At 36.6% G+C, this 12,764-nt stretch overlaps 1 protein-coding gene across 4 annotated transcripts in view; it reads left to right on the forward strand.

The window, feature by feature from the left end:
- Positions 1–6,854, forward strand: part of CUNH2orf80 (chromosome unknown C2orf80 homolog) — a 39,218-nt gene extending 32,364 nt beyond the window's left edge. For 3 of the 4 annotated variants that reach the window (XM_021008718.1, XM_021008719.1, XM_078147192.1), the window contains 3 exons: positions 3,244–3,331; positions 4,989–5,101; positions 6,290–6,854. In XM_021008718.1, the coding sequence (XP_020864377.1) occupies positions 3,244–3,331; positions 4,989–5,101; positions 6,290–6,403 (315 nt within the window). In that variant the 3' untranslated portion in view covers positions 6,404–6,854. The other variant, XM_078147191.1, reaches the window with a different exon arrangement.
- Positions 6,855–12,764: the final 5,910 nt, after the last annotated feature.

The raw sequence follows: 12,764 nt of genomic DNA on the forward strand, positions 1-12,764 counted from the left end.
GGAGACAAAATTTTTAAGGCACCCAGGAATTAATTGTCAAGATTTAAAATAAAAAAAGGTATGAATATATAAACTGTGATAAATGCTTTGGGAGTGGGGGAAGTGAGCTAGACTTCTGATTTCATCAGTATTGGAATCTTCCTAATGTATAAACTTTCTCCATTGATAAAGATCAGCCATTCATCAATAGCTTAGTCTGAAAGAGTTGGATGGGTCACTGAGATAATTTTCAGTCAGACAACTAGCATTTATTTGGGCTTATCCTGATTTTCTGAAAAATAGACTTAATGGTTCAGAGGTTATAGAAATCAGAGAAGTGGTCTCAGTTTGCTCTCAGTACCACGGACAGCAGAAATTCCAGTTCAGCTGTACAAAAGAACAGAAACAGAAAGAAAGGCCTCACCAACTTTTATCTTGCCTTACACTACTAATTGCTGAAAAGAAAAGTTTTGTATTTGTGGATATCTTAAATATAATTTAAGCTTCCTACAGGCAGGAACCAGGTCTCTTTCTTTGTATCCCACAAATAACCTAGCACAGTGCTTTGTACATAGTAGGTGCTCAGTAAATGCTCAATTGCATTACATGTTAGCTTCAGGGACCAGGCAATCATTGTTTAGATTCAAATGACAAGATCTGGGAAATTAAAACATGAGGAATATTTATGGTTATAAGGTTAGAAGTATTTATTGAAGGATAGATAGGATTAAGTGGGAACCAGCTCTCATGGTTCACTCCCACTGAGTCTGAACATTTCACATTGTTGGCCTTGATATTCTGCTTCTTGTCCTCTAAGCAGTGCTGCCATTTCCAGCGTGTCATCAAGTATGGGGGCATACACACACACACATACACACACACACACACACATATACATATATACACATATGTGTATATGTGAGAGAGGGAAGGAAATGGGTGAGGGGGGCAGAGGAAAATATAGTTGATGGAGTCAGGACCTATGTTCAATCCTGGCTCTGCAACTTGCTACCTGTATAATCTTGGACAAATTGACTACCAAGCCTTTCTGGGCCTGAGTTTCCTCATCTGTAAATTGGTGGTGGGGGGTGAGTTAGACTAGAAGATTTCTGAAATCCCTTTTAGCTATGAGCTTGTGATATGAGGTTATGGAAACCACCATTTGTAACAAGACAGGATAAGGAGGAAATAACAACATGCCATCCATCATTCCAAATGATGGTTAACTGATCATTTCTTGGCCAGACATGGGGGCCAACAAGTCTTTCCACAGATTAATCTCATGACAACTTCTATCTCTTCCCAAGACAGTCTTTGACCTTTAAGACTTGCTGTGTAGACTACTGCATAATGAATTGTAAGATGAGATGCTATGTACGTAGGAGGTATAAGATGTTTGCTTATGTTGCCAAGAACAGAGCTGAGCAAGCACTTGACTAGGAATTTAAATTAGATTTTTTTTTCCTGTTGTGCTTGGATGGTGCAATAGAAAGAACTCTTGGTTTGGAGTCAGAGGATCCGTGCTGTGAATATAGAGACTGAACCTGTCATTGAGGAGGTGGAAAAATTGCCTGTCATAGATGTACTTACATTTTTCAGTTATTAATCATTTTCATTTTGTCAATTAATCTTCTCTCACTGGTAGGATGAGGCAAGGTTCTGCTAAAGGCATCATAGGTTAAAGTGGAATGAAGCCCACATAAAGAAGTGATATAAATGATAAAGAAAAATTATAAGGCAAAATTTTTTAAAATGCAGCTCTCCACTAAAGGTCTGCCCTAACACTTTCTTGTGACAAAGAGGTAGCCCTGGGTTTTCTAAGATTATGCCAACAAAATGCAAATGCTGGAAAAGCTTTCCGCACTAGAAAGGCTTTGAGTATAGGCCCAATGATAATGTGTATTTGACCTCCAGACTAGAGTGCCTCAGCCCCTAAAGGTTGTCTACCAGATAATTAATTGGTTTTGGCCCCAGCAACTTAACAGAAGACAGTCTACTGAAAGGTTGCAATCTTCATAATGAGGGGAATACCAAACCCCGTGAAATCATAGACTTAGAAAAGTATTCCAATTCAATTTGACAAACATTTATTTGATCCATATTGGGGGCAGAGGACTCTAAATAAAGTGTGATATTTATATAAAATATGGCTCCTCCCTGGTTGAAATCATAGCCTACTGAGGGAAGCTGACACATAAATAAATGTAATTCCAAATAACACACAAGCTCCTAAGAGGGTGTGTAGTTCTAAGTGGGATCCAGTCACTGGAGATCAGGGAAGATAGTCCTTGAGTTTGAACTCTAAAATTGGACAGAAATTCCAATTTTAAGTGGAAGGAGAAGAGGTCTTTACAGTCATGGGGGAAAAAAACACGAGCAAGGACACAGATGTGGAAAACATGTGAGCTTTGTTTTGGGGATGGGGTGAATAGTCTAGTTTAGATTATATGGTTGGGGTGCGGGGTGGAATATTACAAGGTTTATTCAGTGCCAGAATGTGGAGGTCCTTAAATGTCCAGCAAACGAGTATGAACTTTATTTGTTAGACAACAGGGAGCTATTGAAGGATTTTGAAAAGAAGTATAACATAACTGGTCTTATGGATAAGGAAGATGAGTCTGTATATTGGGAAACTGACCTGGAGGTTGAAAGGTAACAACCAAAAGTATTGGAAATAAATAAATTATGTCAACTTTAGAGGTAATAAAGGAATGATCTGGAAGTACTAATGGGTTGGAAAGAGTATGCAAACTTCTTCTGATGCTGCAAGTCAGGAAGTTCCAGGAGAAACCACCAATGGGAGAGGGTTGTAAGGAGTATGGTATGCTCAGTGAAAAAACAAGTTTCAGTTAGAACAAGGAGATAGAGTGTTGAACAAATCATTCAAGGATATAGATAGGAGAGTTTGTTAAGTATAAAGTAAGGATTCCAGTGGTCTTAAACAGGGGGGCAAGCCATATTAGAGTGGACTTGAGGAGGAATAGGGCTTAGTTGAACAGGAATGAAGTTAATGTTGAAATATAAAATGTGGTATATAAAATGGAATGTTAATTATGTCTAATAACTAAGAGGGTAATTGAATAACAAGTGATTGTTTCATTCCCTGTGCTTGTATCCCTAGTGCCTAGCATAATATCTGGCACATAGTAGGCTCTTACTAAATATTTGTTGATTGATTGATGAAATAAGCCAAGGGAAATGAATAACTTCTCTTCAAGGCACAAATACATTCATTATTTTAAAGTTGTACTGTTTTCCTTCCAGGTTCCTCGGGCCCAAAGTATTCATCTCTCATTGCATCCTTTTGCCATGCTAACAGCTTCCAAGGCAGTAGAACATGCTCAGAAACAAAGTAAGCTTAGTTATTTTCAACTCACTCTCAATTAAAAAAATCAATTTTAAAATTAATTTTTCCCAATATTTAGTAAACATTTATTAAGTGCCTAAGATGTGCCAGGCACTTTAAGTGCTAGGGATACAATTAATAAATAAATAAAAAAGATGGTCCCTGCCCTCAGGAAGCTTACAATCTAATGCAGGGAGACAACACAAAAATGGAGGCAGGAAAGCAGGAGGGAGAGGGGAAACTGGGGGTATCTAGAGTGGGGACATTTTTTCCTATCAAGTTGAAACAACAGAGAGCAGCTGATGCAGAGTAGAGTGAGCTGAAAAGCCCAGTTTCTGTCCTCTATAAAAAGAAATTAGTGGGAAAAGTTTGGTAGTCTTCCAGCCCTCCAAAAAGAGGAGAGAGGAGGCTAAGGGAGTCAATCAAGGCTTGAGTTGGGCGTGGTGATGAGATTAGAAATGATGAGCTTAACCTGTCAGGGGCATCTTCTATGGAGTGGAAACCAGGAAGGTATTTATTGACCAACTTTTGTTTTTATGTCATCAACATTTCATACTGTCCTTCCTTCAAAAAATTCACCCCTTAGAACAAAGAATAAAAAAGAATCAAAAGAAACCAACATATTGAAAAAGTCTGACATTATATTCAGGATTCCAAGCCTTATCCCTCACCTTTTCAAAGAAGTAGGAAGAAGTACCTTTTCATATCTCTTCTAATGCTTGGGCATTAACATTTCATATCATCTAGTTTCAATAGTTTTGTCTTTCCAATTACATTGTTGTACTCATTATGTATGTTTTCCTGGTTCTATTTATTTCACTTTGCACTAGTTCATATAAGTCTTCCTACTTTTTTCTGAATTCATGTTTGTCGATTCTTTCACCACTGTAATATACCATTAACATTCATGTATCCCAATAGGATTAGCCATTTCCCAATCAATGGGCATCATTCTTTGCTACAACAAAAAGTGTTGCTATAAATGTTTTGCTACATATGGGGCTGTTCTTTTTTTTTTTTGTCATTGAGGTCATTGTCTTCCTTTACTTTAAAAGAAAAGGTAAGGTAATGATTTTATGAATTAGAGTAAAAGTTTGTAAGCCAATTAGGTTTTCATTAGCTAACCCTAGTTGACTTGTGGAAGTCAGAAGTACAAAGGTTACCTGTTTTTCCCATTACATGTAGCAGAGAGAAATTATTTATCAGAGCTACTGAATATGGAAATAAAACATTTTTGATGTGTGAGGTAGTCATTTTCCAATAATAATGTGTACTATGCAAGCCATCCAAAAGGGCCCTATACTCATGCCTCCTCATTACATGGAAATGAACCTGGATTTTTTAAAGCCTATATCAGAAGGGACAACTGGCAGGTGCTACTAAATTGAGAAGACTTTGTGCCTAATGAGGGACCAGCTTAGGTTTGTGCTAGAGGCTCATCCCCGAAGGATTGGCAACCAAGTAATGAATGTTTGAGCTATCATCATGCGTGGAACTGGCTCCTCAGGTGTGGAAAGATTGCTATCTGTGTCAATGGAGGCAGTACCCCCATCAATGGAGTCACAAATTTTTGATATATTAAAATACTATATACAGATTAAGATGTATTAGAGTACCATGTACAGATAAAGTACCATTGTACAGTCATCATATATGTCCCTAGGTGTCAAGTTACGAAGGAGAATAGCCTGTAGAAATGCCACCAGCATCTCAAAAACAACAAAGGCAATGGGGCCAAAGTCAGCAAAAAGCTCAGAAAACCAGCCAAAGACAAAAGTAAGTCTGGAAGCTATTACACTATTATGTATTGGAAGCTATTACACTACTATGTATTGGAAGCTATTACACTACTATGTATTGGAAACTATTATTAAACTGTTGCTAAATGGTTGAAGAAAAGACTTAATCCCATATCTTCTACGTATGTGTGAGAGGCGGTGTAGTACACCGGGGAGGCCAATTCATAGCCTTAAAGTCAGAAAGATTTAGGCTTAAGTTCTGATTTTGACACTTACTGTCAGATGCGTGACTGTGGGCAGGTCTCAACATCTCAGTACCTTGGGCATCTCTCTAAGACTATAAATGGAAAATAAGGTGCAAATCTGCATCACAGAAGTTGTTTCCTTATCTGAGAGTTCCCCATACTGATGAAATCATGTCTAGTCCCTATCTGTCCCCATTACATTTCTGTATTTCATCTTCTGAATGTATTTTTCTTTAACTGACATTACCTTATTCCTACATATAAGTGTCTAGAAATGGCTTGATCTAAATTTAGTGTTACTTTATTTGGTTAATAATATGTAATATTCATCTAGTTCTTATAGGCAGTGGTTGGAGAACTGGGCTTGAAGTGGGAAAAACCTGGGCAAGTCATACAAGCATCTCAGTGCTCTAGACAACTTTCTAAGATAGTAAGTTGAAGAGAAGGTGCTGATCCGCAGTGTCAGAGAGAGTTTCTTCACCTGGAAGTTCCTTATACCAATGGTTTCAGTCTCTATGATTTCAGGTTTGCAAAATGCTTTACGTATATTATATCAGTAGAATCTCACAACAATCCTATGAAGTAGTTGCTACTATTATTGTTTTATAGACAAGCAAACTGAGGCCAAGAGAAGTTAAGTGGCTTGCCAAGGGTAACCCAGTCAGTATATGTCAGAGGTATGATTTGAACCCTAGTGTATCTGACTCCAAGGTTTGTTTTCTATCCACTTGCCCACCTCTGCAGTTTGTTGAATTGAACTGACAGATAGTCACAAGTAATGGTACCCTCAATGTCCTTTCTTAGACAAATAATCCAATGGGAAAAAAAAGAACTTTACATTTTATGCTCTTCCACCTTTTTCAATAACAGAAGTGTTTGATGTCTTAACTTCACAAAACCTAGAGGCAATTTAAAGCAATCATCTCAACCACTGCAACTGAGGTGCTTCTTCACTAGGCAGCCTTCCTTGCTTCCTGCAGGTCTCCACGGAAGATAAAATTTGGGATCAAGGCAACGAGAGAATTGACGACCAAAGGCGCAACAAAAAAATACCATCTGAGAAGGCAGAACCTTGCTCTGACTTCTTTCCATAGATACCAGCTTCAAGCAACACTAGTCCCACCCCTATGCTGTACTCTTGTGTTTTCTGCTATTTTGTTGCTTTCTAGAAAAGTGCTCTTTCTCTGACTCTGGTTATTCAGATAGGTGTGGGCCTAGCCCTGTGCACTGAGTTGTTGGCCAGGCATGGGCTTAGTCTGCTCTGTGCAGATACTCTAACACTGTGAAGTACGTTTGAATAGATTTCCCTCTAATTACTTGCTATTTGTACTTCTGTCCCTTTGCTTTGTATCTCAGCACATTTCAACTCCTTGGCACATTCTTCAAATGCTAACCCCTGAATGTTCTTTTTCTTTCATAGAAATGAGAGAGGAAGACACTTAATTTTCCCAAGTAAAAGTTACAACTGCATTACTGCTTCCAGTGTATTTTAATGTAGATATATTTGTTCAATGACTGTTTATAATAAAGGACATATCAAAAATATTTGGGTGTTGACTTTTTTCAACAAAATTTTATGGAGACAAAATTCTGGTATTAAGAAAAGAACAGTTATTAGTTTGTTCAGAGGGCAAATGAGATCAGATATGTAGCTGGTTTTCCAAACTAGACAAACAGTTAAAGAATCAAATTGCAAGGAATGCTCAAGTGAAGGACCCCTGGGATCTGTGCTTGGCCCTATGTGTGTTATCATTTTTGTCAGTGACTTGCACCGAGGAATAGATGGCATGACACAAAGCCAAGAAAGATGACTAATGAACTAGATAATAAAATCCAGAACAAAAGAGTCTTATTTTCAGAGAATATATCATTTTGCTACTTTTGTTAAGCAATAGAGAAGTCAGTTACCTAATTTCTGTGCTTCTCAGATAATTCCCTAGGACTTATCTATCATGTTGTATCTATAGATTGAACTCTAGTTCAATTGATAAAGGGAATCCTTCCATCATGAGTTCCCCAGCATTAAAATTATTTTTTTTCCCACAAATCTAATAATATTCTTTAAAGAGGATTTCCTAGAAGATATGAAATTATGTAAAAATTCCAATCATTTATTATTTATGTTTCTTCATTTGCTGTTAATAAAAAGCATTCTTTGCTGCCATCTGCAAACCTATGCTTTAAGAACTAAACTGGAGTTGGGTCCAGATCACAACTGTTAGCCTTGAATGTGCACCAGTTTCTTGCTGCATGAAAAATTTCTCTGACATATAAAAATACACCTATGGGGTTAGCCTTTTGTTGAAAGTGACATGGTGGTGTATTTTATGTGTATAGTCATGGATGAAAATACCATTAGAATTCATTGTACTCAGAGTGTGACTATCTCAGAACACAATGGAACGTTACTTATTGTTCTGTGAACTGCACTTAGAGAACAACAGAGGAAGAAGAAGCAATGAACCGCCAAACTACCAGCAGAGAAATTCTGGCAAGTGTGTGGCTTAACAAAAATGTAACTAGTCTACTTTCCAGCACTGCTCAGTACACATAGGTACATTTCCTTATAATTATTTGCTGTTTGTACTTTTGTCCCTTTGCTTCTATGCTGCCCTAAGAAAAATCCACAGATCTAAAGGTGTATAGGTGTTACCATGCTTATAATTTTAACCCATGGCTTAAAGACTATTTAGATAAGATCCCAGTCTTCTCAAAGACTGTAATCACATCTCCTCTCTTGAATCTAGAAGCCAGACTAGAATCTCTCTTCTCTCCCAAGTTCTTACCAATTCTGTCTCTGATGCAGCAACAGAACATTAAGTAATCAGTTTTCACCAGTGAGGAGAGATTTGTGCAAATGGATTTTGAGCCTTGGGTTACATAATTTTTAAAGAATACTTGGATAAAAGTAACTAACTTTATTTTGGACAGGATTTTTTTTTTTACCTAGTAGACCAGGGAAACACAATAGATATGGTTTACCTTGATTTTGGCAAAACATTTAATGAAGTCTCTCAAGCTATTCTTTTGAAGAAAATAAAGAGATGTGGTCTAGCCAAGCGATAGTATAAGTGAATAGATGCCGAACTAGCCAAATGGCTAAAGAATAAACTTGCAAGAATTCTTGACAGAAATACCCCTGTGATCTATGCTTGACCCTGTACTAGTTAATATTTTTGCCATGGCTTGGACTGAGGTACAGATGGCATGGCATAAAACTAAGAAAAATGACTATAGAACTAGAAAATAGAATTGACCGAAAAGGTCTTGATAGTCTAGAACATGGGAATAAATCTATTAAGATGAAATCTAATGGCAATAAATATAAACTCTTATACTGTTAAAAAAAATCAACCTCACAAATACAAAATGGTGAAAATGTGGTTATACAGGTCATCTGAGAAAGATATTGGTGTTTCAATGTATCGTTAACTCAATGTGACTCAACAGAATGATATGGCAACTGAAAAAGCTAATATGAAAAAGCAACTGAAAAAACTAATACGAAAAAGCTGCATTACAAGAGACAAAGTCTCAGGAAATAAAGAGATGACGATCATCCTGTATACTGCCCTGATCAGACTAAGTCTATAATATCATGGTCAATTATGGATGCCATATTTTAGAAAGGGCATTAATAAGCTAGTCTACTAGCTCAAGCTTTCATGGTGGCAAAGGCAAAGACCCACAACACTGAGATAGTTCTTGGAGTCACAAAATGAAATTTTTATCAGTTGCAAGCCTTTTATTTGGCCTCACTAGATAGTTGGTGTTGGTAGTTGTAGAGCCTGGGATGTGGTCTGTGAACAGCAAGAGAAGGGACAATCTATCAGGCTGACCCTGGGAGCTGGGGCATTCTTAGGAGGAGCACATCCAATAGCAAACTCATTTCTTTGTGTCCTTGCTGCCCACTATGAATGCTTTTCCAGCACTCTCTAACATTATCCCCTTCATCACATATATAGAGAGGGCTGCATTCCTGAACCAAACGATGAGAAATGAAAGCAATTCAGACTATCTGTGCTATTAGTGTAGTCTCCTTAGATCTGTTAAGGGAAAGGTCCTGGGTTTGGAATCTGAAGATGGGTTCTAATGGTGGAAAAAATAGCTAATATTGGCTTGTGACCTTGGGCAATTCATGTAATCTCTATGGACCACAGTTTTCTCATCTGTAAAATGAGGGAACTGAATTAGATGATCCAAATTCCATGACCTCTAACTTATACTTTCCAGCCATATTAGACTACTTACCTTCCCTATAATCAACTTACCTCTCCTGTCTATGCTCCCTAAACCCTAAACACTACCTATTACAATCTGTCCTTTCTTCAAGATCGCACTCATGTCTCCTTTTCCATGAATACTTATCTGATTCTTCTGGCTAAAAAGTAATCACTCTGTCCTATAAATTTCTTACAACGCTTTGCCTGGATATCTTCACTATCCTTATCCTATTCTGCCTTATAACATAATTTTTTGTGAATATGCATGGTAGGAGCTATATTTGACATGTAGACTGGGCTAGTTTCATTTTTTTCTTAAAAGGTTTTGAAACAACAGCTTTAAAAGATTTATGGACTCCTGCCTATGCAATGACCAACCATGATTCCCAAGAACCAGTGACGAATCAGGCTACCTACCTCCTGACAGATAGTGGATGTAAAATTCAAAAGATATACATTTTTTTCAGTGTGGTCAATGCAATGAATTTGTTTTGCTTGACTATGCATATTGGTTACAAGGGTTTTGTTTTTCTTTTTTTTCCTGATGGGGCAGAAGTAAGCAAAAGAGACACTAAAATTAGTTTGTTGGAAAAAAAATTAAATGAAAGACAAAAAAGGTATTGAAACTATCATTAAGATTTATAGTATCTTACACCATTTACCAAGATGAGGTCAAAATGGATGTATGACATAGCTATAAAGGGAGATATTACAAGAAAATTTGAAGAACATGGAACATATTACTTATCAGACTTATGGATTTGTAAATAATTTATGAAAAAACAAGAGATAGCAAGCATTGTGAGGTGTAAAATGGACAGTTTTGATTACACTAAATTCAAAAGGAGTTGTACAATAAAACCGATGTAGTCAAGATCAGAAGGAAAGCAGAGAATTGGGAGAAAATTTTTATAGTTTCTCAAATAAAGGTCTCATATCTCAAGTATAAATAGAGCTTTGTCAAATCTAAAAGAATGAGTCATTCCTGGGGCAGCTAGGTGGAACAGCAGATAGAGCTCCAGCCGTGCTGTCAGGAGGACCTCAGTTCAAATCCAGCCTCAGACACATGACACTTACTAGCTGTGCTGGGCAAGTCACTTAACCGCGATTGTCATACCAAAAAGCAAAAAAAAAAAAAAAGGATGAGTCATTCCTCAATTGATAAATGGTCAAAGGTTATGAACAGGCAGTTTTCTGATGAAGAAATCAAAACAATTTATATAAAAGCAATTATAAAAATGCTTTAAATCATTATCGATTAGAGAAATGCAAATTAAAACGACCTTAAGATATCATTTTACATCTATCAAATTGTCTAAAAGGATAGAAGGGGAAAGTGACAAATGTTGGAAGGGATATGGGAAAATTGGGACACTAATTCACTGTTGTGGAATTGTGAACTGGTCTAACCATTTTGGAGAATAATTTGGAATTATGCCCAAAGAGTTATAGAACTGCCTACACCTTTTTATCCAGCAATAGCACTATTAGGTCTATTTCCCAAGATGATTAGGGAAAAAGGAAAAGAATTCACATGTTCTAAAATATTTATAGTAGTCTCTTTGTAGTGGCAAAGAACTGGAAATTTCAGGGATGCCTATCAGTAAGGAAATGGCTTAACAAGCTGTGGTATATAATCGTGATGGAATGCTGTAGGATGTAGTGATGGATGTGCTGTAGGAGATAATGAACTCAATGATTTTAGAAAAACATATATAGACTCACACGAATAAGGAAAAGTGAAATGATCAGAATCGAGAGAACATAGTGTATGGTAACAGCAATATTGTTTTAAGAACAACTTTCAGCGACCAAGTCATTTTGAGTATTATACATACCTAAATCAACTACAGAAGACCTCGATGCTATGTGCATCCAGAGAAAGAATTGACAAAAAAGAAGTATGTATAGTATGGATTTACACACACACATATACATGCAAATATACACACATACACGCATACATGCACACACACACATATTTGTGTCTAATGGTAGCCATATCTGAGGTGGGGGAGGAAGGGAAAAACAGAAAGTTACATGCTAACTTTATTATATATTTAAAAGGAAAAGGAAATTGTACATAATAGATTTTCAAAAAATAAAAATAAAAAAGATTTATAGTAATTGACTCAAAGGAGTAAAACTTGAATTGTTGACATAGCTTCCTATTAGCCTAAATGCAAAAACCAGTCCACGAAGAGGCAGGAGTAGCACTCTCCCTCATGCTTGACAAACACGCCAGTAAGACTAAAACAGAAACAGGGAAGTTACGCTCAGTTGAATCAGCGCTGTATCCTTGCTGATTATCCTTTCCATAACGTGGCTAAGTAAATCTCTTGTTAATTCCTAGGTGGCCTACAATTACTAGATGGCCTCTCATTATTTCAAACCTCAAGCACCAGATAAGTCTGAGTCAGGTCCAACCTACGATACCATAACATTTAGACTATTCTATTAGATTTTAAGCTCCTTGAGGGCAAGAGATTGTTCTTAATTCATCTTTATATCCCCAGCAAATAGCAGAGTAGAATTGTTGGATTGTTAAATTCATAACATGGATTAATTAGCTGAGTGCCATAAATGAAAGTTAAATCATTGTAAGTGAAAGGCTACCTATATAATACATTTTAATTAATATACTGATAAGAAATTTTTTCTTGTTATCTTGTGAAACAAGGATCATTTTATATGAATAATGATGTTTTAAGGCTATGTGCATTTTAACATATCCAGTAGTGAATAATGCCATCTAAAAGGAAGTGAAACTGAGTTTGTCAAATCAATATGCATTTGTCAAGTACCTATTATGTGCCATACATATCAGGAATATAACATTTGATAGTAGATCTACTTATCTAATTCAGTTTAAAAAAAACTTGCTTTTTGAAAAAGTCTGTTGGTATATGATGGGACAGGAGGCAGAGAACTAGATTATCAAGGATAATTGTCAAAATAGATTAAATAATAATAGTCATAAAACTAGCATTTATATAACATTTTAAGATTTGCAAAGCAGTTTACAAATATCTCATTTGATCCTCAAACAACCCTGGGAAGTAGATGCTATTATTAACCCCATTTTACAATTAAGGAAACTGAGGCATACAGAGGTTAAATGACTTAGCCAGGGTCATACAGCTAGTACATATCTGAAGCCAATTTTGAACTCAGATTTTCCTGATGCCTACCCAGAGTTCCATCTTCTGGACCAAGCAACTGCCTCACCAAA

This window comes from Phascolarctos cinereus, unplaced genomic scaffold, assembly GCF_003287225.1.
Source record: "Phascolarctos cinereus isolate Bilbo 61053 unplaced genomic scaffold, phaCin_HiC Scaffold_7;HRSCAF=346, whole genome shotgun sequence".
NCBI lineage: Eukaryota > Metazoa > Chordata > Mammalia > Diprotodontia > Phascolarctidae > Phascolarctos > Phascolarctos cinereus.